General features: G+C 29.0%; 1 protein-coding gene across 18 annotated transcripts in view; it reads right to left on the reverse strand.

Annotated features, from left to right (window-relative positions):
• LOC115237830 (serine protease inhibitor 3/4-like) overlaps positions 1–23801 on the reverse strand; it is a 30615-nt gene extending 6814 nt beyond the window's left edge. For 5 of the 18 annotated variants that reach the window (XM_029811138.1, XM_029811139.1, XM_029811137.1 and 2 more), the window contains exons 1-7: positions 21504–21655; positions 15875–16002; positions 15265–15444; positions 14788–14998; positions 14255–14469; positions 13899–14093; positions 13681–13816 (exon numbers count right to left, since the gene is read on the reverse strand). In XM_029811138.1, the coding sequence (XP_029666998.1) occupies positions 13681–13816; positions 13899–14093; positions 14255–14469; positions 14788–14998; positions 15265–15444; positions 15875–16002; positions 21504–21585 (1147 nt within the window). In that variant the 5' untranslated portion in view covers positions 21586–21655. Of the gene's footprint in view, positions 1–391; positions 623–2044; positions 2633–3433; positions 3731–4055; positions 4515–4642; positions 5005–6351; positions 6766–7035; positions 7441–9420; positions 9585–10019; positions 10146–11385; positions 11513–13680; positions 13817–13898; positions 14094–14254; positions 14470–14787; positions 14999–15264; positions 15445–15874; positions 16003–21503; positions 21656–23717 lie in introns of those variants that run through there. The other 13 variants (XM_029811150.1, XM_029811142.1, XM_029811152.1 and 10 more) reach the window with 13 other exon arrangements.
• Between the last annotated feature and the right edge of the window lie 3214 nt (positions 23802–27015).

Genomic DNA, 27015 nt, shown 5'->3' on the forward strand with positions numbered 1-27015 from the left:
CTGAAACATATTGATTATGTAATAATAACATGTGATTCATCATGCAGTCCCTCATATAACGGCGAGTGTCGAAACAGACACGAGTAATGTTGCAATGGGAAACACAATTCTTTATATTCATTGAAGATGAATCAATTTACTTCATAATTTTATTATAATTATTGTCCTTTGTACGCTGATATGTCAACAGTAATCGTTGATTGCGCGTGAGATCAATACGGATATTCAAGACATTCACTTAGTGATAAGAAAACTCGATAATTAGTGTTACTAATTAATTCTGCTAATCACCATAACGAATTCTGTTATTTGCTATAGCGGGATAAATAATAGAAAGTGTGATGTATATAATTCAGTATGTATTTTTTCAGATGTTGGTTTAATAGTTTACGTTAGATGCATGCAAAATTTAATAATGATATCTAAACTTAGAACGGAATGACGATTAATGATAAACAATAACTGATTTACGGATTATGAATGAGCCCGTTAAATAACGTAATGACGTTGAGATTTTTAGAATTTCTATCTATCTTGACAATAAGATACATGAACGGATGATCGATCGAAAGCATCTCCGGCGGTGAAATTGATAATATCGAGATTTTATCCATGACGATCGCTGAAACATATAATTAAATATAATAAAAGTGCATGAAACTCCGTTCATTTGTCAACTCACCACCAGAACGATATATATGACACGTAAATGTGATGCATAAATGCGGAAGAAGTTATTATTTTATCATTAGCAGAAAAAAAGTAGAGTCCGAATGTAGCAAGGTAGGAAGATCAATGGAGAAAATAAATGAAAGAAAAATGTTGAAATGCAGAAACGGTAGATAGAAAATAATAAAAGTCTAACGCGTTCTGAATTTTTTATTGCAATATTATATCGACGATCGAGATTGTCATTCTTCGAATGAAGATAATCTCGTTTGAAGATAATCTCGTCTTTCTGAGATAAGATAATACTGCACTGCTATATGGCTTGTTAAAAAGTCAATTAATTCTTAAGAAAGTTTTCAAGTGAGTACAATGAAAATTATAAAGATATCAAGAAAATAATTAACTTAATTTTAGCGTTTTATTTTGATCGTTGCACTACTATTATAAAGCAATGGATGGTTGATTTACATTCCTCCTGGCAAAGTAGGTTCAACTATTACACTTGAAATAAATCAATGGCAGTAACTAAAGATTTGTTAAGCTAAAATTAGATTTAATAGATATTGGAAGTTCGTGCAATAAATAATATTCATCTTGGCGAATAATATACTGGTGTAATATAATATATAATACGAGAAAAAACAGATAATTACTTTATTTATTTGGTGCTTGAAATATTTTTATTTATGATTTCTAACAATCAAGAATATATTGCAAATGGATCACCAGTTATATATTATTTCCATATATTATAATTTAATATATAATCCTGGCAAGTTCTCTTAATATATATTTTCTATATATATATATTAATAATGTTACGATAATATGTGCAGACTAGGATGTGACTAAATTGTACAAGTGGTAAACATAATAGAAATTAAGTAGTAGAGATTAAATATTCTTCTCTTTGTCTCTTTGGTTTCTGTATGTATGTACATATTATGCACATATGTATGATACTATATCTGTATGTACGTTAGATAAAAAAAGATTTATGATCATATATATTTAAAATTAAACTCTATTTTTTATGGAATAATTTCACACGGAAAACGAACATGTCATCGCAAAGTGTTTTTGTTGTACATTGCTTCTATTTGTACTAGTATAAAGCACTTTGTCGCAATATTTCTCTTCGGTGTGCAAAATGGTTTTAAAGAGTCGGCATGTAAAAATATTTTTTGTTCTCTGAAAATCTGGTAATTAAAATAATTTACCTGAAAAGTCGTTGATGCTTTCATTTTTATCAACAAAAGCGTAATGTAAATATTATTAAAATTTGTCACGCGACAAATTTTAATCAGAATCACAAAAAATATTTAATAAATTATACACACGTACGATTCTCTTTCTTATAGATTGAATTTTGTTAAAAGAACCGTTAAATAAAATCAAGCCTCTATTCCAAATTTAAATATTAATAGCATTGTTAACGATTAATTAGGCTTTATAATCTATATCCACATATGTAATATGTTCATATATTAACTATTTTAATTTAAAAAAATGTAGTGAATAAAAAAGTACGCGCGCGAGAATTTTTGTACCGATATTAATAAAAAATCGAAAAGTGTTAAAATAGTTACAATATAAATATGTTATCAACGATAAAAAACAAAGATAGATCAATTCTAATCAAACTATAGTTAATTACTTTCAGCGAGAATTTTCAAAATTATTCATAAATGGCGTAAAATATTATTTTTAGATTCAAGCAATCTATCAAAAACTAAATGTACTTATATGCATGCGTACGATTTATATTGTGATCGCTAATAAGTCGGTACGGTAACTGTTCCGATGAATAGCGGCACAAAATCGCTGTTTCCGGTCTCCCGATGAACCCTGATAATACTATAAAGGAAGGGACGATCAATTGTCACGGTGGTCGTTATCACCAGACAGCGTAGTTCGATCTGCACTCCTGGAAACAGATCATCGGATTGATCGCGCGGTAATCCTGACGAGATAAGGACCAGTATGATTATTCCTTATTTGCCTCTGTGATGTAGAAGGACGACACAACAAAAATATCAGCATGCATCTTACTAAACTACAATATGAGACGAAAGGCGATGACTAGCCTACACCTAATTGCATTAACTAGCGATAATACCAGATTTGAGATTATCGCTAAAGTCACCGATCCTTTTGCGATATTCCTTCCCCCTTCAATTAAAAAAGATAACTGCATTGTGTCTACATTCTATGTAGATATTAATACGGGATGGCCCCAGAGTTACTATATTTCTTTGCAGTCAGATAATTGTCGTTAATCAGAAGATAGCATATATAAACGACAATTGTTTCAATAATTAGCTATTGAAAAGTGTCCAATGATTCTGGTTCACCCTTCATATTACACAGATCAAATTTGGATTTCCCAGAATTACAGAGATATCTTTGTAATACGAAGAAAGATAGATAAAAAAAATAATTAAAGCATCGTAAAAAAACACATTTGCTAAAAAAAGCAAAGATTTAAACTGTCTACGGATGATATGAGAAGAAACATTCCGAATGTGATTGAATGAAGAATTATAAGAGCTCTCATGACCTTAATGTTTTATTAAAGATAGAAAATGGATGATTCAATGATATCTGTGTAATGGAGACATACACATTGAGAAAAGATTAAAACAAATTAAAGAGTGAAAGCAAATATTAAGAAAATTTGATGCAAAAAAATTATTATTTATTTCTGTTATTTCAACGTAATGACTTATTTATTACACGAAGCTGACAAAACAATTTTTATTAATTGCATGTAAATATTTATTTTATCCCTTTTCCAGGAAGATTGTTAATTTGTTTGAATCAAATTGATTCAATATGATTTAAGATAGTTGCATTTACTGTAATCGTATTCAATTATCCTGTAACCTTGCAACATCAACTCTCAATCTGGAAGAATATCAAGGACTCGCTGAAGGTTCAACGACGAATCCAACGAAGAGCGATACTATGTTGTACTTAATGGCATAGTAGAAGGGTCTGTCCGCGTTGAAAATTAGTGGCACGCGTGGAGGAGCCGGAAATCCCGGAAAGAATATTACATCTAGAAAAAAATTAAGACCACAAATCATGGGAACTACTAGGTCGGCCTACAGATGTTTTGTCATGTGCTATCATCGCGATCAAAGCGATTTTGTTGAACACAAGAACACGGACGATGTCAAAAGTCTTTTCGCATCGTAGGATTTTTGCGATCAAGCAATAAAAAATTAGAAGATAGAGGTATGAAGATTATATGGTGTATTGTCTATTTTATATTATATGCTGAAGATATCGCTGAAATAGAAATTTTATCGATTCTATTATTTTGCTGAAATAGAAATCTTATTGAAATCGTAGAAAATAGAAATTTGGAGAAAGTAATAATAATGTTTCTGTAAGTCTTTTAATAATTATATCTCCCGCAGGATTATTTTTCCAAATCTTTGCCTCCTGAGAGGCAAAGTGTGAGGCGAAGTATGCTTTTAATAAAACAAGAAAATAATATATACCTATACTTAATCTTATATTTAATATTATTTAATTAAAGAAAAAGAGGTAATTGATTAATATTTATAGCGCATATATATATATACTCTCAACACTTAATTAATAAAATAGTTATTTAAATCAAGCACAGAAAAAAAATACATATAGATGATAATTCACTCGCTATCATCGCTAAGATAGTATAAAAACAAAAGGAAAAAGATTTCTTTAATCGGCTATTGAATTCGCAACATGCCCATTGAAGAGTGGAACAATACTGTGCTTAATGATATAGTAGAAAGGTCTATCGACATCGAAAATAAACCATAATGGCCTGGACTTCCTTATAAGTTCGATTTCTAGAAAAAAAATAGATGTTGGATATTAATTATATATTTAAATCATCAAAATTAACACACACTCGACAAAAGCGATTATAATTGATGTTCTTATGTTATATTGAAAAAATATATGTTAAAAATCGAGGTTATAGAAGATAAATCTTTTATTATTGTGAGAAGCATTTTGCCATTAATAATTAAATGATCTCTTCTTCTCGTTGCAGGCACATATTATGTTTGCGTATAATTTTATATGTTATCTGTATGTAGGTGCATATGTATGTGAGTATAAAAGCAAAATCAAGTTAAGCAATTAGTTTACGCATTCTAGATAAGAATAAACTGCGATAGCCTACTTTGCTCATCTAGACTTTTGGCTCGATTATGTGACCTTTGAATAAAGCCACGTTTGGCGAGTTATATTTAATGTAATAGTGGAACGGCCGATTTACGTCAAAAACTGTTGGTTCTGGTTCTACTAGCATGCTAACTAGCATGAATTGTATAACTGCAAATATAATATAATACCATCATCAGTTTTGATATACTCGTTTGAGGAATTTTCTCATCGAGTCTTTTTCGCTTGTGCGGAACATAAATGTATACGCTTTGCCAGTGCCGTTTTCCATCCTTCATTATAATCTCTTGCTAATAATAATAGCTTTATTGAATTCAATAGAATTCATAGTATATATAAAATTAGGAATAATTATGCGATAGAAGAGAAATGCGCATCAAAAGACGAAGCGACAAATCTACTGTGTTTCTCTAAGATTCAATAAAAAAAAAAAAAAAAAAAAAAAAATTTAAAAATAAAAACAGCAATAATCGTTTATAATATAAAATAGATATTATGAAAATAAATTATTTACAAGGGAACCCGAGAATTCTGAGTTTGATAAAACTTTATAGACATGTAGAGGCAATCAATAGATTAATTTAAAAATTTTCAGTTGCGGCCCAAAAACGATTAAAGAGTGAAATTATTCCTTATAATTAGAACCGTTTTTAGGCCGCAACTGAAAATTTCTAAATTCATCTATTGACTCCCTACATGTCTATAAAGTTTTATCAAAATCAGAATTTTCGGGTTCACGAGGTTCCCTTGTTAGTGAAGAAATTAAAAATACAATATACAATCCTATTGCGATATTTAATTAATTAATGTAATCATTTTTAATAATCACATTAAATAATCATAATTTGAGATACTTTGTTTCCGATTTTCCGATTTTCCGATGAATTTTGACGATAGAGCCTACACGGCTTAAAAATCGGTGTGGCAATCTTTTCTATATCAACAACACTTGATATATTTTATATTACCTACACTGAGAAAAAAAAGTTGTTAACTTGACTAAATGCGTTCAACTAATTATTATTTCTTTAATTGAAATATTTAAGTATTTAAATTAAATACGACATATTAAATCTAACATGACGTATTTGACTTAAGTACTTAAATATTTCAATTAAAAAAATGATAATCAGTTGAACGCATTTAGTCAAGTTAACAACTTTTTTTTCTCAGTGTATGATATGGATATATTCACCTATGGCCTTCGAAAAAAAATACGTTCGATGGCTGATGTCAGATTTGATAAAAGAATGATCGGTTTACATCGAATACTAATGATTGACTTTTGCGCTGGCAAACGCATCTGTACCACAGCTGTATACAATATATAAAGAAAAAAATCGCTCGTTATATGTATGTGTACATCTATATCAAAATATATGTTTTGTCGAACTTGTCATATTTATTTCAAGCTTAATATTCTTTTATCATTACATATTCCGCCATGATTGTAATTATTTAACTATAAAAAGCGGAAAGTAAATACATTCATGTTATTCGTTGTTAAACAATTCTATATATTAGACAAATCAATAAGAAATATTACAGATAAATATCACGATATAGATATTAGAAAATTTAAGACCTTCAAATCACATCGTCGTAATTAGATCGACCAATAATTAAAATATCTAGCTAAAAAAAAATCACAATAAGAAGGAATAGCTTGCCAATACCAAAGATTTTATAAATTTGCTTATAAATAATATAATATTGTTTACTAAAGATAGTTTCAAATTGATAATTCTTTGTAGAGTAAAATCTATTTCACTTCTGGCATGTTCATACAACCGTTAAACAGAGATACGGACGATGTACCCTCGTTATAACAAATGTAATAATAGAATGGCCGATTTATGTCCAGTATTAGTGGCTCGTTTATAAAAATAGAGGCGACCGAAAATCTTACCTCTGTGAACAGAATGTAGAAAATCGCTTGTTATACATATATAATTCATGATTAATGCTTAATCATGATAGCATGCCATAAATTTTGACGTGTTATAAACGTTTCACATATGTAAATGATGCTAGATGATAGTAGAACATAAATACACACACACACACACACATATATATATATATATATATATATATATATATATGCATATGTTATTTGCCGATATTATTATTAACATATTATTTGACAAACAAATAAGAAATGTTATTATAATTATAGATATCATTATATCTATGACTTTTTTCCAGTTCACGTATATATAATATCCCTAACATTCAAAATTTGTACATTATGTTATTCACGATGAGATCGAACCAGACACGTATATTTAAATCAAGATAACACAATAAAAGCAAACAGAATGCACTTCTCAATCAATATCGAAGAGAGATTTTTTGAGTTTGCTAATAAATACTATAATGCACATTAAATGCTAAATTTTTAGATAAAAACATATTTTTAAAACAATGGCTGTTATATTTTTGGCATGTTTACACGACCGTCGAATAGAGATACAAACGATGATCCCTTCTTATAAAGAATGCAATAATAGAACGATCGATTTATATCGAATATTAATGGTTCTTTTTTTAAAATAGGGCCCCTGCCCAAACGGTATCTGCTTGCTGCGAACAAAAAATAAGAAACCACTCATTATATATTTGCTTAATCATTCAAAGATTAACCAGATTACGTTTATTTAAATTAAGATACACAGTAAAAGCAAGCAGAATATAGTTGCCAGCCAATATCAAAAAGAGATTTTCTGAACTTGCTAATAAATACTATAATGCACATTAAGTGTTAAATTTTTAGATAAAACATTTTTCTTTAGAATAATGGTTGTTATATTTCTAGTATGTTTACACGACCGTTGGACAGAGATACGAACGATATTTCCTCGTTATGATGATTAAAATAATAGAATGATCAATTTTTATCAAATATCAATGGTTGGTTTATTAAAACAGCGGTCATAGCTTCCAGAACTGTGAAATCAACTCATATATATTCGTTTAATTATTCAAAAAATCACTCATATATATTCACTTGTATCCGAGACTTCTTGACCACATTATATATGTATATGCAACTTTTATGGAACAACGACTTTACTCCACGTACAACTTGAATGTGCCTAATATATATATATATATATACATTTTATGATGGCCTTGATGTATATTATCAAGGGCACTGCCCTGAATAAATTTTAAAACTTTTTAATAAACAACGAGCGACAGCTAAAACTTTTTAAAAATTACTCAGGGAGCTGTGTCCTTGATAATAAATATATATCAAGACTATTGAAATATATATCTGTGAGGTCGCCTCTAATATGCATAATTATCAACGTTTTAACTTCTTATTATTCTATCACAAATGCGTATCAAGCTGTATAATTATAAAAAGATGACTTGATATAAAAATATATAAACATTCATCGCCAAATATCATTTGACAACCGAATAAAAAGCTTTACACATAGATCATGATTACAAAAATATTACAATGTATGAAAAATAATTTTCTCAAGCTTATTTGATTTTGAAAAAATTTGAGACTTTAAAATCACGTTATCATAATTCGATGGATTAAATCGCTAAGAGTATCTATTCTTATACAAGAAGCATAACAAAGACTATAAATATTATATAGCACGAGCAGTCTAAAATTATTAGATTATTTTAAATAATATTTATTACACTTATGGCACATTTACATGACCATCGAATAAAAATATTCATGGACGATGTTCCTTCGTTATGATGAATATAATAATAGAACAGCCAATCTCTAATGTCAATAATTTTGTGATTTCTTTTCAAGCACTTTCAACAATTAAGTTAATAACTTAGTAAATTGAATATATGAAATATTGTTTATTATGCATTTGATCATTCAATGCTTTTTTCACTGACGTCTCCGAACATGTTTTGCCACACCATCTCTCGAACTTGATCTCGATTTTTAATTTCTTATCGATCTTTATACCACGTTTATACAACCTTTGAATAAAGATATGAAAAACGATGTCCCTTCGTTATAACGAATATAATAATAAAATAATCGATTTACGTCAAACACCAATGGTTATATAGTTTCTATCCACGAGAAATTTTGATAACTGTGAACAGAATGTAACTGGTGTCAGCTTATATATTTGTCTGATTATTTTCAAGGGCTTTTTCCACGTTCACGAATGTATGTCGACACAGTTTCGAGTTTGATACACATCTCGGTTTCTCTCTTATCGATAACTTTTATCAAACATCTAGTTTCAATTTAAAACGCAAATATATAAGCATATATATATTAATAAACGATCCATGTTATTCCTTTTAGGAAAATTACATACACGGAATCATCAAAAATTTTAGATTTTAAGATTGCATTGCTATAACGAGATCGAATAAATCAGCTAAGACAAGAGTCGTATTAAAACTGATTGTGAGTAATATTTGCCGATATCGAGAACATGCTCAGGTAGCAAATATATTTGACGTTTAAATAATCTGTACTTGTTATCTGGTTACTTTTTATGAATTTGCTAATAAATATTATAATAAAAACATCGAAACGCTAAATTTTTTAATTAAAAGTTCTTCACGTAATATCTATTACACTTCTGGCATATTCACATGACCCTCAAACAAAGGTAGGATCGATGTCTCCTTGTTATAACGAATATAATAATAAAACGGTCGATCTATGTTAATTTGTAGCTGTGGAGGTGTCCAGCTTATACTAAGTGGCATGATTAGAATAGCTGCGAACAAAATATCAATAATCAGATGTCGCATCAACGACGTTCTTTCTCATCAATATAACTAGTGCACGAATGTACGCATTTTGTACTGTTGCTAATTTGATTCTCTGAGAAAGTACTTCTTTGTCGACATTTTTCTCGCGGTTTACGATTGTTGCTGTTAATAGCGTTTGCGTCGAATTTTTCCAAATGTTCATGTAAAAATTCTGTCATTTAGTAGATAAGTCTCCCAAAAATAGAGTGATAATCATGTCACCAAGAGCTTGCGAGAGAATCGATTACTTGAAAACTGTAGAGTTACACTGAGTAGCGGTCGCTAATGGTAAAAATAATAGAACGAAAAGTGAAAGAGAAAAAAAAATAAGCAGATTAATAGGCAAGTCTTACTAGGTTGTTTAGCTGCTATACCACATTTTAATGACGTTCGCATATTTCATTAATTTCTCGGATCATGTATGTTGCCTCGGAGTAGCTCGAAATTTGACGCTCGCACTACGAACGAGAACGGCCTGTTCGCTTCGAAGGTCACGAAATCAGGTAGAAATCTTCGGCTGCTGATGCCTATCGGAGAAACGTCAAATCCCACCATGTAATCTTTTATGATCAAATTTTAAGAAGCAACCAGGAAGCGTGTCCAAGTACTTTTAAATGAGTTGAAGACATTGAAGAGAAAGTTTGCTTGGAATTTTCATTTATCATATTCTCGAAAAAGATCTTATAATTTTAATATAATTATATCTTTGCGTACTATAATACTTAATTGTAACTATGCATGTTACAATATATATAACAAGGTTTTTTACATTATTAAAAATATTATATTATGTTATTGATATTAATTCACGCGATGTTAATAATTTAGAAAACTAACAAAAAAATGTTATTGAATGTAACTCTATTATGCTATTTATTATCTTCTATTTCCAACGAAAAGGAAAATTCCATGGGAAAGAATAAAATAAATATATGCTATTTATTATCTTCTATTTCTAACGGAAATGGAAAATCTCATAGAGAAGAATCTAAAAATGTGTAAAAATTTAAATTAATAAAAAATAGTGTCTTTTGAACTGATTTAAATGCACTTTAAATCCTCATAATGGACACGTTATATGTAAAATTTGGCAAATAGGACTGAAAAAAATCAGCTAAAAATAATCAGCAAATGCAAAGAAAATTGATTGACAAAAAAAAAATTTTCAAATTCATTAAAGCTAAAAGAATATCTATAAAGCGAAAGTAAATGTTTGAATAAACGATAAAAAAATATGGATTGTGTTTTTCATTTGTAAAATTGTCAGAAAGATGCTGTTAATATTTCATATTGTTTTGTATTATTGAATAAAATTCCTTGAGAATATTTTTTTTAATATTAATTGTACTTATTGTTAAACAAATTGTCAAAATTGCGAATTTGTACATAGTCAATCTTGAAGGGATTTAAATGTTTAAAAGAATTTAAGAAAAAAATTTAATTTACATATAAATATAATATCAATCTTTATATCTTGTTTATGTATCGTATATATCATATTATTCGAGATATATATACTTTATTGATCGTAAATTGTGTCCTTATCGTTTATGTACTAATCAAAGAGTTTCAGATAGAGTTGTTGAGTATCGATATATGGATAACAAAAAGATATATAGATATATTAAAAACAAAAGATCCTCGAATATCCGCGTCTTCGTCACGTTTATATAACAACGATAATATATATAAAAAGGATACTGATTACTATTTTTATCTAATTATTGTTTTAATGCATGCAAAGATACAAATGTGCATCATCACTACCACAGAATCTTCGTTATAAATAACGCTAGGCCGTTGTATTTAACGATCGCCAGGAAAGGATGATCGACTTCAAGTGTAATAGGCTCCAACGGTTTCCAGACAATGGAAAGTGGTCTGACAGAGGCACCTGTCAGAAGATGATTCCTTGCATCAATTATTTGTTTTAATGAGCGAACTCGATTGCCCCTTTATACACCCAGGATACAGATGTATGTATATATGTGAAACGCTCAAATGAGATATTACTAATGCGAGGAAGTTTAATCTGGAGCGCAACTAATTAGATCCGAGAGTGCAGGAAAAAGAAAGAAGAACTTGGTATATCGTGATAATCACTGATACTGTTGAATCAATTAATCTTGATCAATTAATCTTTCCAAAAAAGTGAAATCGCTCGCCTCTTTTACCTCCTATATATACCTCCTATATTTTCGGAAAAATATTACTTGTGTGTGTTTAATTTTCTAGTCGAGATTGCTATTATTTATCGTATAAATTCCTTAGTCCTGCGTCTCTTTATGCCAATTTTTTACTTGTGTAATCGAATTAAAAATAATATTTTGTACAAGAAGGCGAATCTCTTTCTCTCTCTCCGAATTATATCCGAATCCGTGATGAAATCAAGAAAGATATGCTTCGCCGTAGTAAAATTGCATAGTAAAATTTTGTAGCAAAGAGTGACGATAGTAATACGAGTTCTCAGTTACTTCTTACAATAAAGCAATTATAACTGGCTTGAAAGATTTTCTCTCAAAATTTCGTTACCCCTTCCTCTCTCTTTTTCATCAGTAGAATTCATTAGTCTGAGATACTATTGCTTGATTAATGTGATTAAATGGTTTAACACTACTCACTGCAACGAGATTTTGTATTCACGTAATATTACGAATACAGCAGTTATCACACGGTTATATCGTTATCGTCGTGATTGTGAGCCGCATAATTTTGCGATGATATATTAATATGGATGGTTTAATTCTGACAAAGATGATTCATACACATGAGATGAATATCAAATCTGTAAGATCCACTTCAAACGTAATTTCACGTCCAGAAATTCTGAGCTTCTGTTGTTTCAGCATCACTCGCGGAATTTTCTTCAGAAATCGGAAAAGTTTGTAAAGTCTTAACTTCAATGCGGTATATTGTATTTAAAATTCTTCAAATTTTGAATTTGAATCACTCAATTTTCAATCGTTCATATAATTTTTGTAGAAGAAAGCTATTCGCAATACGAACACAGGCTATGTTTCTGTACTCACCGTTAAGTTTTCATGTTAATTACATGAAAAATGTAAATTAAATGCGAAGATTTTTCGAGTATCGCTAGTCGCAACACCGAAACGTTACGCAATTATTATAAAATTTCAATTTATAAGATCATTATAATCCAAAAACAATAAATTACATAAATATCAATGCGGTTATAATGTTATATAATTGTCATTGTCTGATGCAAAAAATAACACGATCAATAAATGCATGTGAGTAAAAGGTGCACGATCAAACAAAATGCGATGCAGTGTGGTAAAATGCGTATTTACAGTGCAATAATATACCCGCAAAAGACAATCAAGACATTGAGAAATGGACAAAAAAAGAAAAAAAGAACAATAAAAAAAATAGTGCCGATTGACAAATATAATATGTCGACATAAAAAGCAAATACAAGCAAGTATAAGCAAGTACAAAAAGTAAGTATGTCGATATAAGAGCAATATTTAGCTATCACATTCATGTCAGCTTAAAATAACGGCATTGTACAAAGTCACATACATCCGTGCTACAGAAACTCCGAGAACGAAAAATTTGGAATTTTGTAATATTAATAACGTCAGCGCATGCACAGGTATAACGAATCGTCTTTAAAACAATTTCTCAGAGTTTCCCAGAAGCGAAAAAGAGTTTTGATGTATTCCAAAAATAGAAATTGGCGAAATACTATCTTGCTCTTAATATGAGATTATTATTTTTTATCGTATTTGCTATTATTTTTCTCCTTGCTCTGCTTCCATTATAAATCACATTATTAAATTATATATTTTATAGTTTTGTTGATATTATAAGTAATAATATTTTATGATAACAAAGATATTATAAAAAAAATAAATTGATAAAAAATGAAATAAAAATAAGAGATAATAAAATTCGATAAGAAATCATAAAAATATTTGTTTGAAGAAAATTGTTTAAGTTGTGAATTAAATTGCTTCTATATCCAAAACTTCAAGAGATAATATTTCGCCCGATTTTGACAAACAAGAATGTGCAAGAAATAAAACAAGATGTACTTACCAGTGACGGCGGCTGCCTCGCTGCCCTCCTCGTTAACTTCAATGAAAGCTTTTTGCACGACTTTGTCGATTTTCAGAGGTATGTCCGAAATGCCATTGAAGTTGGCGGTATTACTGAATGGCTCAGAAAGACCCATCTACAACATTAAATGATAATTGCGTATAAGACATCTGCGAATCGGATTAAACACGGATCATCCGTGAAACGTTATGATATACCTTTGTAGATAATGTATCTCCAAGATCTAGTTTGGACTCGGTCTTGAATTTGGGCAGATACACCCGGACTTCGCGCTCGTACGTTTGGGCAAGGCGGACATTACAATCAAGAGAAACTGCCTCGAGATTATTGATCAATGCAGCGAGACCATCGATTTTATCGGGCAGGATAATCACCATGTTAATCTCTTTGTTCTGCAACAATAAAAATAAATTCATGAAGCTTCCCGTGAAGACGTCGTGAAATGAAAATTTTTCGGAGAAACGTAGCAAAATTTAGCATATCTCAAACATTTGAAAAAAAATCTTGTTTTTCAATATTTAGGAAATTTCAAAATTTAGGAAAGCAACATTACCGCGTATGGCAGCTCGATGCATTTAGCCTCATGTTCCGGCAACTCAACGTATTTATAATTGCCCTTCCTGTACATAGTAGGAACCTGTTTTACGTCAGTGGCGTTAATGTGGAACGGGCGCTCAGTAGTGGCTTTTGGGTCGAATTGATGAGCCCAATTGCCCTTGAAGTACACGGCATTCGCGAGTACCAATGCAAGGGAGGAATCCAAATCATCTATAATCAAAGCCATGCACAATATTCACTATCAATTCAATAAATTAGATAATTTTAAAGAACTTGATCGATCTTTTATATTGTATGTCATTTCGATAAGTATTGTAATATATTATCTCTCTTATATATATATATTATCTAAATCTAAATAGTTAAAGCATACATTACTTTGGCGAAATACTAAATTTTTTGCTATTTTTTGTTATTCTATTTTTATATTTTAAATTATTTATGCAAAAATATAAAATAAAAAAACTGCATTTTTTCGATCGCCATTATAATTGTATAAATAGACACGAAACATGAATTGTTCTTTACCGGCTTGCACGATGCTATCGATGCGGTTATTGGTATTTTCCTTGGACCACGTATTGATGGTATCCGCAGCCTTCGCGCTTTGACTAAAATCTACCGAGTCGATGTCAGAATGGTAGTACGTCTGGAGATCTTGTTTGTATTGCGATTTCACTTGGAAATCTTTGCCGATAAATAGCTTGTTAGCGAGCTTCAAAGTAACATTTTCAACATTCTGCAAAGAGAATATTCGCACCGTTTTAATCATTCGAAAATTAAATGTCAAAGCATATATTGCGAAAAATGACTTTAAAACTAATTCAGTGGATAATTATATTCTATAATGTAATCTGATCACGTTTATGTTTTATAAATATTATATTTTCTGTAATATTTTCTGATTCTTGAACTTAGAGGATTTATGTTTTATAAAATTTTATAAAATGTTTTATAAACATATATTCTTGTACAATATACTATGTATAATGTATGGATAATTACATTCAGGATATCGATGAGGTTCTGAAAGCCGGTCAGGGTCTGCGTCTTCGACGGAAGATGAAGAACATCCCTAAATTGCGTTTCAGTAGTTCCGGCAGCGCCGTTAGCTGCCATGCTTAGAGCGATACCGGCACTCAAAGGAGAAGATATCAGATTGTCCTGCCGCTCTTTTGCAACAGTCTAACAGAAAAAAAAAATATGCGCTTTGAACATTATGCCATTAGAATTTCATACTAACAATATAAAATTAATTTGACGATGCGTTTGTATCGATTACTTCATTACCAAATTATTGACAATTTAACATTAATTGTGCTGTATTAAAATTAATATAAATTTATATATTGTAAATATGAATTGTGAAACCCGCTTTCTAACAATTATTTTATTGATACGGTATTAAATTTATAAATAACACTCAACAAAAAAATTGTATTATATCACAATAGAGTCTAATAAAGCCTTTTTTTCTCTTTAAGAATATTTAATTTTATTATGAATATTTAATATTTAATTAATTTTATAATAATAACTCTAAATAGAAATTCTTAATAGAATAATTAATTCCATTAAGAATATTTAATTCTATTAATTAAATTCTATTATATACCTTAATGAAATTGGTAGAGAATAATTGGGCGCCCTGAGAAACAGCTTGAAGGGCTTCAATGCTTCCAGTTGGCGTTGGCGTTGCCATGGCTGATGCAAACAGGCAAAGTGCCAAAAGACTTTTTTGTACTGCAATAATAAAAAGAAAAAGATTCAATGATAAATGTATCTCAAAATTCAGTATTACTTAACTATAATACTAAGTCAATTTTGCGCTCCAAAATATATCAATTTTTTATATATTAACAATATAAAAAATATATATGTATGTTTAAATATTTCGCGTTTATACAATTGTCCTGAAAACAATAAATAACGCATTATTCTTTTCATCAATTTAATATACTTTTTAATATAGTAATATATCGTGTTGTTCAAATTTAATGCAAAAAGTCGCTTTCGGCATTATAGAATCGCTGCCGAAAATTAAATGCACGTATAGGTCGTATACAAATTGAAATTAAGTCTCGTACAAGTCGTCCAAGGTAAACATGAAACTACTACCATGAATCTTTCATGTACACATTCAAGGTAATATATGAATCTTTTAAAAATTACTGTGTGAACATTATAACAATTCAAAAGAGATAACAATATAGTATTATTATTTCTAAATATATAGTAAAGCAACACATTATAGATTTTAAGAAAATAAACATTTAGTAATTTCTGCTCACCCTAATTAAAATATTCAATAAAACTAATTATTAAATTAAATTCCAAATTTCTTTTTGTAAAAAGATTTATATAAAGGCTATTCTCTCTAAGTTATAAAGTATTAATTGACACCTTTTCTATATATAATTTTTATTCGTAAATATATATTATAAATTAATTTTCTCTAGATTATGGCTTTGCCATAATTTGCTATTTTTTATGATTCTAATTAAATAATTCCGATGATAAATCATGTTTCTACATTTAAGTTTGAAATAATGACTAGTAATTATATTCATATTTATGATTATTATGCAATGTAGATATTCAAGAGAAATACTGTAATAATGGAAATAATTCTTCTCTCACATCATTATTACGATCATTATTACGGCATTATTCTTTCACGGATATTATTAGAAATTCCGAGATAAATGTAAGGAATTTGAGTTATAATGTTTCCACACATGCATCAATCTATGCTTTTGGAAAATACGCAGAGAGAGAAAAAGAGAAAGAGAGAGACAATAGTTTATAATTCAAAATTAATTAAATAGCATACATAATATTATTAACACGCGACAAAAAATTATTATCATAAATAATTTCAAATGATTATGCGATTTGTGTTATGTATATAATACAAATATTGTATATGTGCCACAATTTAATTTAATAATAATAAATATTAATAATTACTTTTTCTCTCCGTATTTCCACTTTGAGAAATTCTTTAAATAATTTATATAAAAATTAACAATAAAGATATTATTAAAATTTGTAATATTACGAAGAGAATATTCCCACGTAACTAAGCTATAGTATAATGACTAATTAAATAAATAATGATTATCCAGTCCACAAGTATATGAAAATTCAAAGCAAATGACTCAAGCCAAACATCGTTATTTATTGTCATCCTTAATTGCACATAAATCTGTTTTCGACAGATCACATATTGTGTTTGCGTTTAACAATATAACTATGAAATTGCGTAAGTCTCGAAGAAATAAGTTAAAGATACAGCAATAATTTAAGACGTTTTTTTTTTAAGTTATTATTATTTCAATCGTCTATGTTTTATTTCAATTTTTATATAATTTTTATATGACATAATCACCACTGATAAATCATCCAAATTTAAAATTAATTATGGTCAGTAAAGTTTGTCAGAGAGTGATAAAGGATGGAATTAACAAAAATAAGAGCAATGATATTGAAGTGATAATGAAAGATATTGCTTAATACAGCAGATGTATACGCGACCTCATTTTATCAAATTAATGGAGGGCAAAAGTTTGACAATTATGTAATGTGGTCACGATAAAGATGGTATTGGACGCCGCGATATCAACATCCGGGTTAATGATGTAATTTTAATATATAGAGTAAAGAATTGCCGAATATTTTTCTTTCTAATCATTTATCTCAATCTTCTTAAAAGTTAATTAAAAAATTCATTTTTTCAAAAACTTTAATGAAGTTCTCAACAAATTAAAAGTCTGTTTTAAAATATGGATAGAAAGAGATATTATTTTGGTGAATAATGAATTTAATTTTTTTCTGATAAAAGAGAGTATATGGAAAAACATATTTTTTTAGATAATCACGACTAAACAAGTTATCATTTTTCTATGTGTTTTATCTCAAACTGTTTCAAGTTAACTACTAAGTTAATGATACAGTATTTCGTCATTTATTCATTTTCTAACCCGAAATTCACCGCAAGTCATTATTCTTCTCAGTCGCTTTTAATTCAACAATCTGATAATCTGATAATAGAAACAATTGCTCTATTCTTTATATTTTGGCCTTCAGTGCTTCCTATTAAAAGGAAGAGAACCTGGGAACATTCCGTATACTCAATTGTACCGTTGCGCAATAATTTCGAAAAAAGAATATAAAATATATATAGCTTGTCGCTATGCTAACGCGCGCGCAAAGAAATCATACCCGGTATTACGTGCTGTCTGCTTAATGATATTTGTCCATATCTTCAATTATTAAGAAAAAATATTGTTTGTGTGATAACGAGTAGCAAATTAAATACGAAATTGCATAAAGTTATCATAATGTTGGTTACAATGTCTATGTTTATCATAAATATGACATGAGAAGATTATTAGCAGAAAAAATAAAAGTTTTAAGAAAGCCGTTGTCCTAGAAGTATTTCATTATCTGGAAATAATATTTTTTATCTAATACAATTGCAAAATCGAAAACAGTCTGATAACAAGATGATTGACTAATTCTCAAAATTGTTTAAAGTAAGAATCAGTCGATATAAATATACGTGACGAGATTTTCTCGTATTTAACGAGATGTAAATAACAAATATCTCTTTTTCTCTCTCACGAGAAAATGACTATGCCGTTAAACTGATATTTTCTCATCGGGGAAAACCCATCAACGCGCTAATGTAACAATCTCGTTATATACACGACTAATCATGCTTGACGACTGTACCTATATATGTACGAGACAAACAAATCTTATAAACACACGTTATAGAAGTATCTCTACTGTCATATAAATGTATCTCATAAATACATAACTTTTTCATCAAAATTTGTTGAGATAAATTTACGGCAGCAATCTTTCTGTGTATAACAGTTTTCTCGGTAGTAATTGATAACTTCCACATATTATAAAGAAAAAATGAGAAAAAAAACTAATTGCTTTTAATAAGACAAATATTTGTGTAAAAATATCGGCGAAATAATCGAGATATAATTGATTAATCAATGTGTTATAAATATATATCCAAAATGATAGTATATAATTACATTTTACTTAACAAAAATTCCCAATATTATACATATTTTTTCGTTTGGATCTTTTTTCTTTTCTTGATGTTGATGGTACATAATTTTATTTTACGATAATAGTTACGTATAAGTTGCGTAATTTTATTTTACGATAATAGTTATGTATAAGGAATTTTTACAAAAGATTATTTTGTGGTTTTAATGTAAAGTAAAAATAAACGTACTAGTCATTCATATATCGTGAATTTGCGGAAATATAAATTGATAATCATGATTATTTTAGAATGTATTTTATAAAATAAAAGATTTTTGAATATAGCAATAAAATTTTAGTAGATTCGTTATCTTTTGTGTATATAAACGTTGAGTGCAAATCGTAAACGTAAAGATTGTGATACGACAGAAAAAAATCCACGTGGAAGTATCAAGAGTTGAAAGAACTCAATAATTATCTCACTATTTAAGAGATGTTTTATCTTATTTATTTGTATAATACTAAAAAGAAAGAGAGAGAGAGAGAGAGAAAGAAAGATAAAAAATCGATGATAGATTTATTATCAATTTAAATTAAGTTAAAATAAAAAGATTAACATTATTCTATCTAAAATTTATAAGACTTTTCTTATTTCTTTCCTTATTCGTTTTCTGCTCAAATTTATGTACAATGTGCGAGGTAACGTGCCCCCCTCCTCTCCCCACATATACACACATGAAAAAACAACATAATCATATCGAGCATAAATTTGCATGCTTAATGATACAACTAGATCATATATATATTATAATCGCAATATATCGATTCTGACGTGGCGATATTAATTAATACTGATAATGAAAGAAAAGTTCATACTACGCAACTCGAAGTGAATCACGACAAACGAGAATTGTATCCAGAGCTCGTCGGTGCAGCGGATCACCTTGGACCTAATATCACGAGGGAATTACGACTCGCCGAGTCGCATTATCACCGGTTCGACAATTTGGTATGTATCGATAAGACCTCGTCGTCAATTAAGAGGAAATTTGGCGAAACATCGATAACGGCGCACTTATGCAAAGATCAGGTTGGAGCTATCGCGGCCACAGGAGCGATTGTATCTGATAGTCTACTTGGTTTTGTTAATGCAAAAGAAAAAAAATGAGAAACTAATTAAAATAAATCGAGTTCTACAATTGAATTTCAGATCTTACTTTCTCTCATTATTCATGTTCGCTCTCTGTCTCAAATATTATTCATGGCTTGTCTCGCGCGACTTTTCTTTCTTCGTTATATTTTTAATTTTTAATTTTTGATGTCATTTAAAAATATTTTGTTTTAATTCTTGAGGAAAGAATAAATTTTGAAAATTTTTTATTAGACATATAGTAAATCAAATAGACGAAAAAGTTGAGATAATGTTTGAAAATATTTGAAAATGTTTAAATCAAGATCTGTATGCTGTCGAAGTACAATACCAAAAAATTTATTTTTATATTGTAACTTTAAAAATATAACGCTTAACGTACAAACATAAAAATCAAAACAATAATAAAAGTGGTATGTGTCTTGAAAGTTATTGGTCACAGACATGTACACATACACACACAAAATTAGATAGATAATTAAAATAATTGAACTATTTGCTCGAAAATAATATATATATATGTTGCGATAAATATAATTAATTCAGTGACTTTATACAATCTCTGATAATTCTATAGAATTATCGCTATTGTATATATAATACTTTATAAAATAATGAATAATTTCATAAAAATATCGGTTAATCATTTTCAAATCCATGCATGCATGTCTAAGAGCTAATATGCGATGTTATTATACATGATATATGTATAATAAAAATTGACAGTTTATACAACACGTTTACGAAAAATCTTTATCGATCTAAAAGAATCTAAAAATCAATATACTAAATGTTCACAATTTCGATATAATATTATTTGGTTCAATTTTCGATGCACAGAATTATACAAATTGTCTTAAATATGTATGAAAAAGTCATTTTCGTGTATTTGCAGCCTCAAAATCTGCGGACAAAGTCGAAATTACACCGGTTACCGATCTCTATTTCGCGCATTTTGCTGATTTATAAAAGATCAATCAAACTTGCTCGCATCCGATATCGTAAATCGAGAAAGAAATAATCGCGAGATAAGAGCAAATCGGATTAGCCAACGTTGCTCTCGATTGATGAATTTACTTACGTATACGCATCTTGTCTATCGAGAATTCGTTTTCTTCGAGCTTCGAACGCGTACTGCGAAGGATAAGCCGGCGAACGAACATGAAATAGCGATCGTTGGTATCCCGTCAGGAAAATCCCAGACCTCGTCGAGAGGAGGGAGACCGTCGACGTAGATGATCGTGATGGTATGACCAATCGTGAAGAAGCGCGCATTCGAGCGGCTCAAATTGTCATGGGACCTAATCGATCTTCGATCGTGACCCTGAGGAACTCGTACGCATCACATGCTGACCCGAAATAATCGCGCGGGTATCACATAAATCCGAAAACATCATTGCATCCGACAATCGCTCTGTTTCCCTTTCTCCTTTGCCTCCGAAGGAAGCTGATTGTCGATCTATCGCGCCGATCGTCGACTTGGATCGCGATCGAATCACGAAAAGAAAACGTAAGACGACATGTCTTAATGAGAAATTAAACCCGGTATAACAAAGTTCGAGACAAGAAAATAAAACTCGATGCAGAGATTTTCTCACAACATCGAAAATTGTATTCATAAAATTTACAATAATTTTGGCTTCTACTTTTTGAAGTTATATTACCGATAGTTATTTGTATCTTTGTTATTTTTTATATAATTTCAAACTATTCTTTTTATGTTTCTCTTTGTCAAATATTGTCTAATATGTTTTACAATAACAATCCAATTTTAAACCTTATATCTTTTCTATAGAAGCGTAGATTCATTATCTATTAGCAGAGAGAGAGAGAGAGAGAGAGAGAGAGAGAGAGAGAGAGAGAGAGAGAGATTACAATGACCAAAGAAGTTACTCTCACTCTTTGCGAGATAGAAAACCAGTTGTCTACTGGAAGATTAAATTTATAAATGTATTAATAAGTATTTAATACTTTCTGTTCAGTTTTGATTTCGATAAATAATCATAGAAGTAATTATCATACATTTTTGATGCTGCTATTTTGGTACACATTATAGTATGCAAATATATATGCACTGTAACATTTAATATCTTGCAATACCAAGTTGCCAAGTTTATACATAGCCATATAAAAATAAATATTTTTTTTACGCAGACTAACAGGAAAAAGTCGCTTGAAGATATATTACGTGGCAAAACCGGTTATTCTACAGGATTATCCTGAATAGTTGCGAATATAACAACCTGTTAATATCGTAGTCTCGCGATAAGGGTAGACTACATAAGAATAAATGACGCAAAATTGAGCATTTTGAAAGAATAATTACGATCAAAAATGATAAGCAGTTATCAATTTTTTAAGACGGTTATGTAAAGAGTTTTTAATGCGAGTTTATTAGAATTAATTAGAGTTTTTATAAAAAAGTGAACGAATACATGATAATAAGCATATCAATTATTTCGAAAACTTTTACGCGTGTAACGTATTCCTTACATATCAATATTATTTGTTTACGTCCAACATCATTTCAATATCGTCTATGTCTATATGCAAACATAATATAACCGATCTTTCATGTTTGTATAAAATTGACCTTAATAACAGATCTTATGTGTTATAAGATCGTTGAAAGAATTCGACAAACTACTATTCACGTAAAAATTTTTTATTATATTGGAAACATGGATTACTGCAAAATATAAAAAAATAGTTTCTATTAAACTTATTACATTTTTGAAAATGAACGAATTGCCTGAATATTGTATTTATAAAACATGAATTGAACAATAAATTATAGTGAATCAAAAAAACTATAATATATAACATAAATTTCTTAAAAATCTAAAAGCTCTCATAAGTCTTTATAAATTTAAAAAGATAGAAAAAATACAGAAATATTATATTAGATTATTCAAAAAATTATTATGTAATATGTAAAATATCATCAGTAATATGTAAAATATCATTGAATTATATAACAACAACAAAAAAATCTTTTTCTCTCCGCTTTAGTGTCAGAAATACGTGGCAAAAAGAATCTAATTTTCTCTTTCAATAAAAACTATTATATATATATATATATTTAATTATTTTTTTTGGTTTTAGTGGTTCCTAAAGCATTGGAATTTCCAATCGCACAACTATGCACAGCTATATGCCTAACAAATATTGACGTCAAACAGGTCTTCTCGTGATGGGTATGACTCACACGCGAGGCAAGCCGGCATACTTTCATACTACGCAATAATTCTGGCAAAATATATATAATCATACAAATTTTTATGCATTAATTTACCTGATTGACGAAACTTAAACTTCCGATAGTTGACAGTTACCGAAACTTGTCTACGTCTGATTAATCGAGAAAAACACACATGGACAATATAGGACCGTTTTCACAATCTGCACTCACTTATCCCACCTACCATGTCAACTTCCATCAAGTCTTGGTCGATTCACTCGTGTGATCGACTCATCGTCCGTTACTAGTCGAAATATCGTTACAGTCAAGAATCGATAGTGAGACTGGACAAAAACGCGCATGCTTGAACGTATCAACAGGTGTCGAGTGTCGAGTTGGCAAACAACTTGATGTTTATCGATCGTGAGTTCATCCTTTGAATTAGAATCATTTCTGCGATATTCTGCGATAACGTTGATTAATTGTGAGCAACCCATATCGAGAGCAATCAGAATTAATAAAAAATCGGAAAATAAAAAAAATAGGAAAGTTACGAGCTTTATTCTTCTAACAATACAATTATTTTGATTAATATTTCCGAAAATAGTATTAATAAATGACATAAAATGTAATATTACAAAAAATTGAACAATTAGTTACAAAAAGTAAAATAATAAACGGTTGCCTTCATCAATCCAAAAAAAAAAAATAACTGATAAATAAATGATATTAATACAAAATAAATCATGATAAATATTTATTTGTTATCTTAAATTTTAGTTCACAAAAAGCTCTTCTATTTTAATGGCTTGATTCAGAAACTATATTTTATTAAAATATATATCTTTAAATTTCTAAAGAACTTTTTTATCCATTATTGAAATTGAGGTCGCGAGAGTTGTGTGAGATATATTATACATTTATCTATATACTATGCTACAGTAATCAATAAATGAATTTAACTCTGACTTTACCTCGAGATAAAGAGTATGATAAAAAATGATAAGCATCGTTAAACTAATTCTAATCAGTCTTGAAAATGTACATTTCTCTAGTTTTGATATAATTAACGATATGCATAATTATTAAGTTAAAAAACACACTTTTGACCGCTACGATAAATGATATGATGGCAAAAAATACCGTGATTATTTTTTTCATACGATTCGCAAATTAAGTCGGAGATTAAATGGATTTCACTGTAATATTACGTAATCGAATCATATTGCTGTATTATCGGAAGAAAAAATTAATTGTTGATGCTCTAATAATGTCCGAAAATAATTATGTAAAAAATAATTAATCATTAATTGGAGCTAAAAAATATATAATCTATCATATTTCATATTAATTTTTTTTTTACGATATATTAAAGTATCGTTGAATTATTTTGCAGTAGACCCATTAAATATCACGTTTAATATTATCATGTATCGCTCAATTATGCAGAAAATGTAGCGTAAAATAAAAACCGCAAAAATGCATAATAAAGAAGCTATTTTTTAAAACATTATTTTGTAGACTTACATAAAAAGCACTAAAATTTTTTCGGTACTCCGCCACAGTTGAAACGGGCGTGTCCTGCAGATAACTGACTCGATCCCATTATGAATATCCTCGACTCGAACTTAGCTTTACCTTTGATAAGATTACTTGTTAGCTGGGCGTACTGAATATGAGTAATCCGAATAGAAGCGAACGAAAGAACCTAAATTTAACCTACCGCGAATAACCGCAGCGTTATTTTTTGTTATAGTAGACTCGATTTCGCAAATCACACTATGGCGAACAGAAATACGTATAAATATTATTTGTTTATTTGTTTTTAAATTTTCCATTATATATATTAGATCCATCTTTTATTATAATTATTATAATTATTTGTTATAATTATCTTTTTAAATTAATCAATGTAAAATTGTATTTATTTAGTCACATCAAAATTTAAATCAGAAATATTTTATAAAATAATTACGATCATGATAATTATGATCTATTAATTACTCAATAACCATTAAAATAATTTTTTGATATTATCATGATTGCTATTGCAGAGAAAACAGAATTTGATAAAAATATTATCTATACATTTCTGAAACAAACAGAATCGTATAACATTAGTGCTTACAATTAGATAAAAAAAAAAAACTCTTACTTATCGCATTCTAAACCGTGTGTTAAGACATCTTAATGATATTCAAAGAAAAAAAAATGCGTACACCGATTACATTAACTTTATCAATACAGCATTGAGGCTACGGAGATTATTTAATCGTCTGGTATAAGAAATAAATTTAAGAGAAATACTGATTCATTGGGAAATAATAAAAATAATGACAGTAAATACGAAGAAGATTATTAACAAAATATATGTTTAAATATATAAAGCATATCACACAGATCCGATAAAATGTGATTGATATCTTTCTTGTATAAAAATCAATTAAAAGATTATTTTGAACATTTTGAAAATTTGTTCATCTTAGAAAAATTATTCATTTAGTAGTTTCAGAAATCATACGGGATAAAAAGCAACTTAAATCGATGTGTCCTTCGAAGAAAAAAAAATCGAAAAAGAGATGTACTGATTGTGAGGTTAAACCAGAGAAAGATAAAAAAGAGATTGAGGTATACCTTGTACCGAGAAATGGCCGTATATAATGTAATTGGTAATTATTCTTTTCTTTGCGTGTGAATGTTCTTTTTTCTATTTTAATATTTTAAAATTATAACACTTATATTTCTTGCGTACAGCCTGTTTGAACATGCTAAATCTTCTATGAAATTTTTAAATATGCTTTCTCTAGAATTACTAGCTAAACATGAGAAGTTACGGTCGGACTGCAGCATTTGCTGTCAGCATTCCTTTTGCAAAGATCACAGCCGCAGATCGGTTTTCGTGGTTGCCGACGATAGCATTTGGGAGGACACGGGGGTGGTTGTGGTTTTATTTCGCAACAGCAAGGAGCATAAGGATCCTATAAATTGTGATTGGAACTGAAGGATTCAATGCAAAAATGTGAAGAAATGTGCACAGAAATTTTATTCACAGGAATGGGGTGGGAGGAAAAAAATTCTTATTCAACTTTGAATCAAGTAAAAAATAATGTACAATATAATATATATTTTAATCACAACAAATGTAATTAGAATATAATAATTTCTACTTGATGTATATATATCTCTTTTTTATTTTATTTACACTTAAAAATTTGAATTTCGAACAATTCTTCTAATTTGCCTTCATTTTCCCTAATTAATGTTTTATTTATAATTTTAATAAAAAATATATTTGTCATATATATATAAAAGAAATTTTTTATGTAAATTTGGATTTATTCTCTTCAGTCGAATTTATAAAATGCTATTTGATTGTAATGGAGGAGATATTTCCCGATAACATTGATGTATT

The sequence above is a fragment of the Formica exsecta genome, unplaced genomic scaffold (genome assembly GCF_003651465.1).
Source record: "Formica exsecta isolate Colony F162 unplaced genomic scaffold, ASM365146v1 scaffold31, whole genome shotgun sequence".
NCBI classification, from domain to species: Eukaryota; Metazoa; Arthropoda; class Insecta; order Hymenoptera; family Formicidae; genus Formica; species Formica exsecta.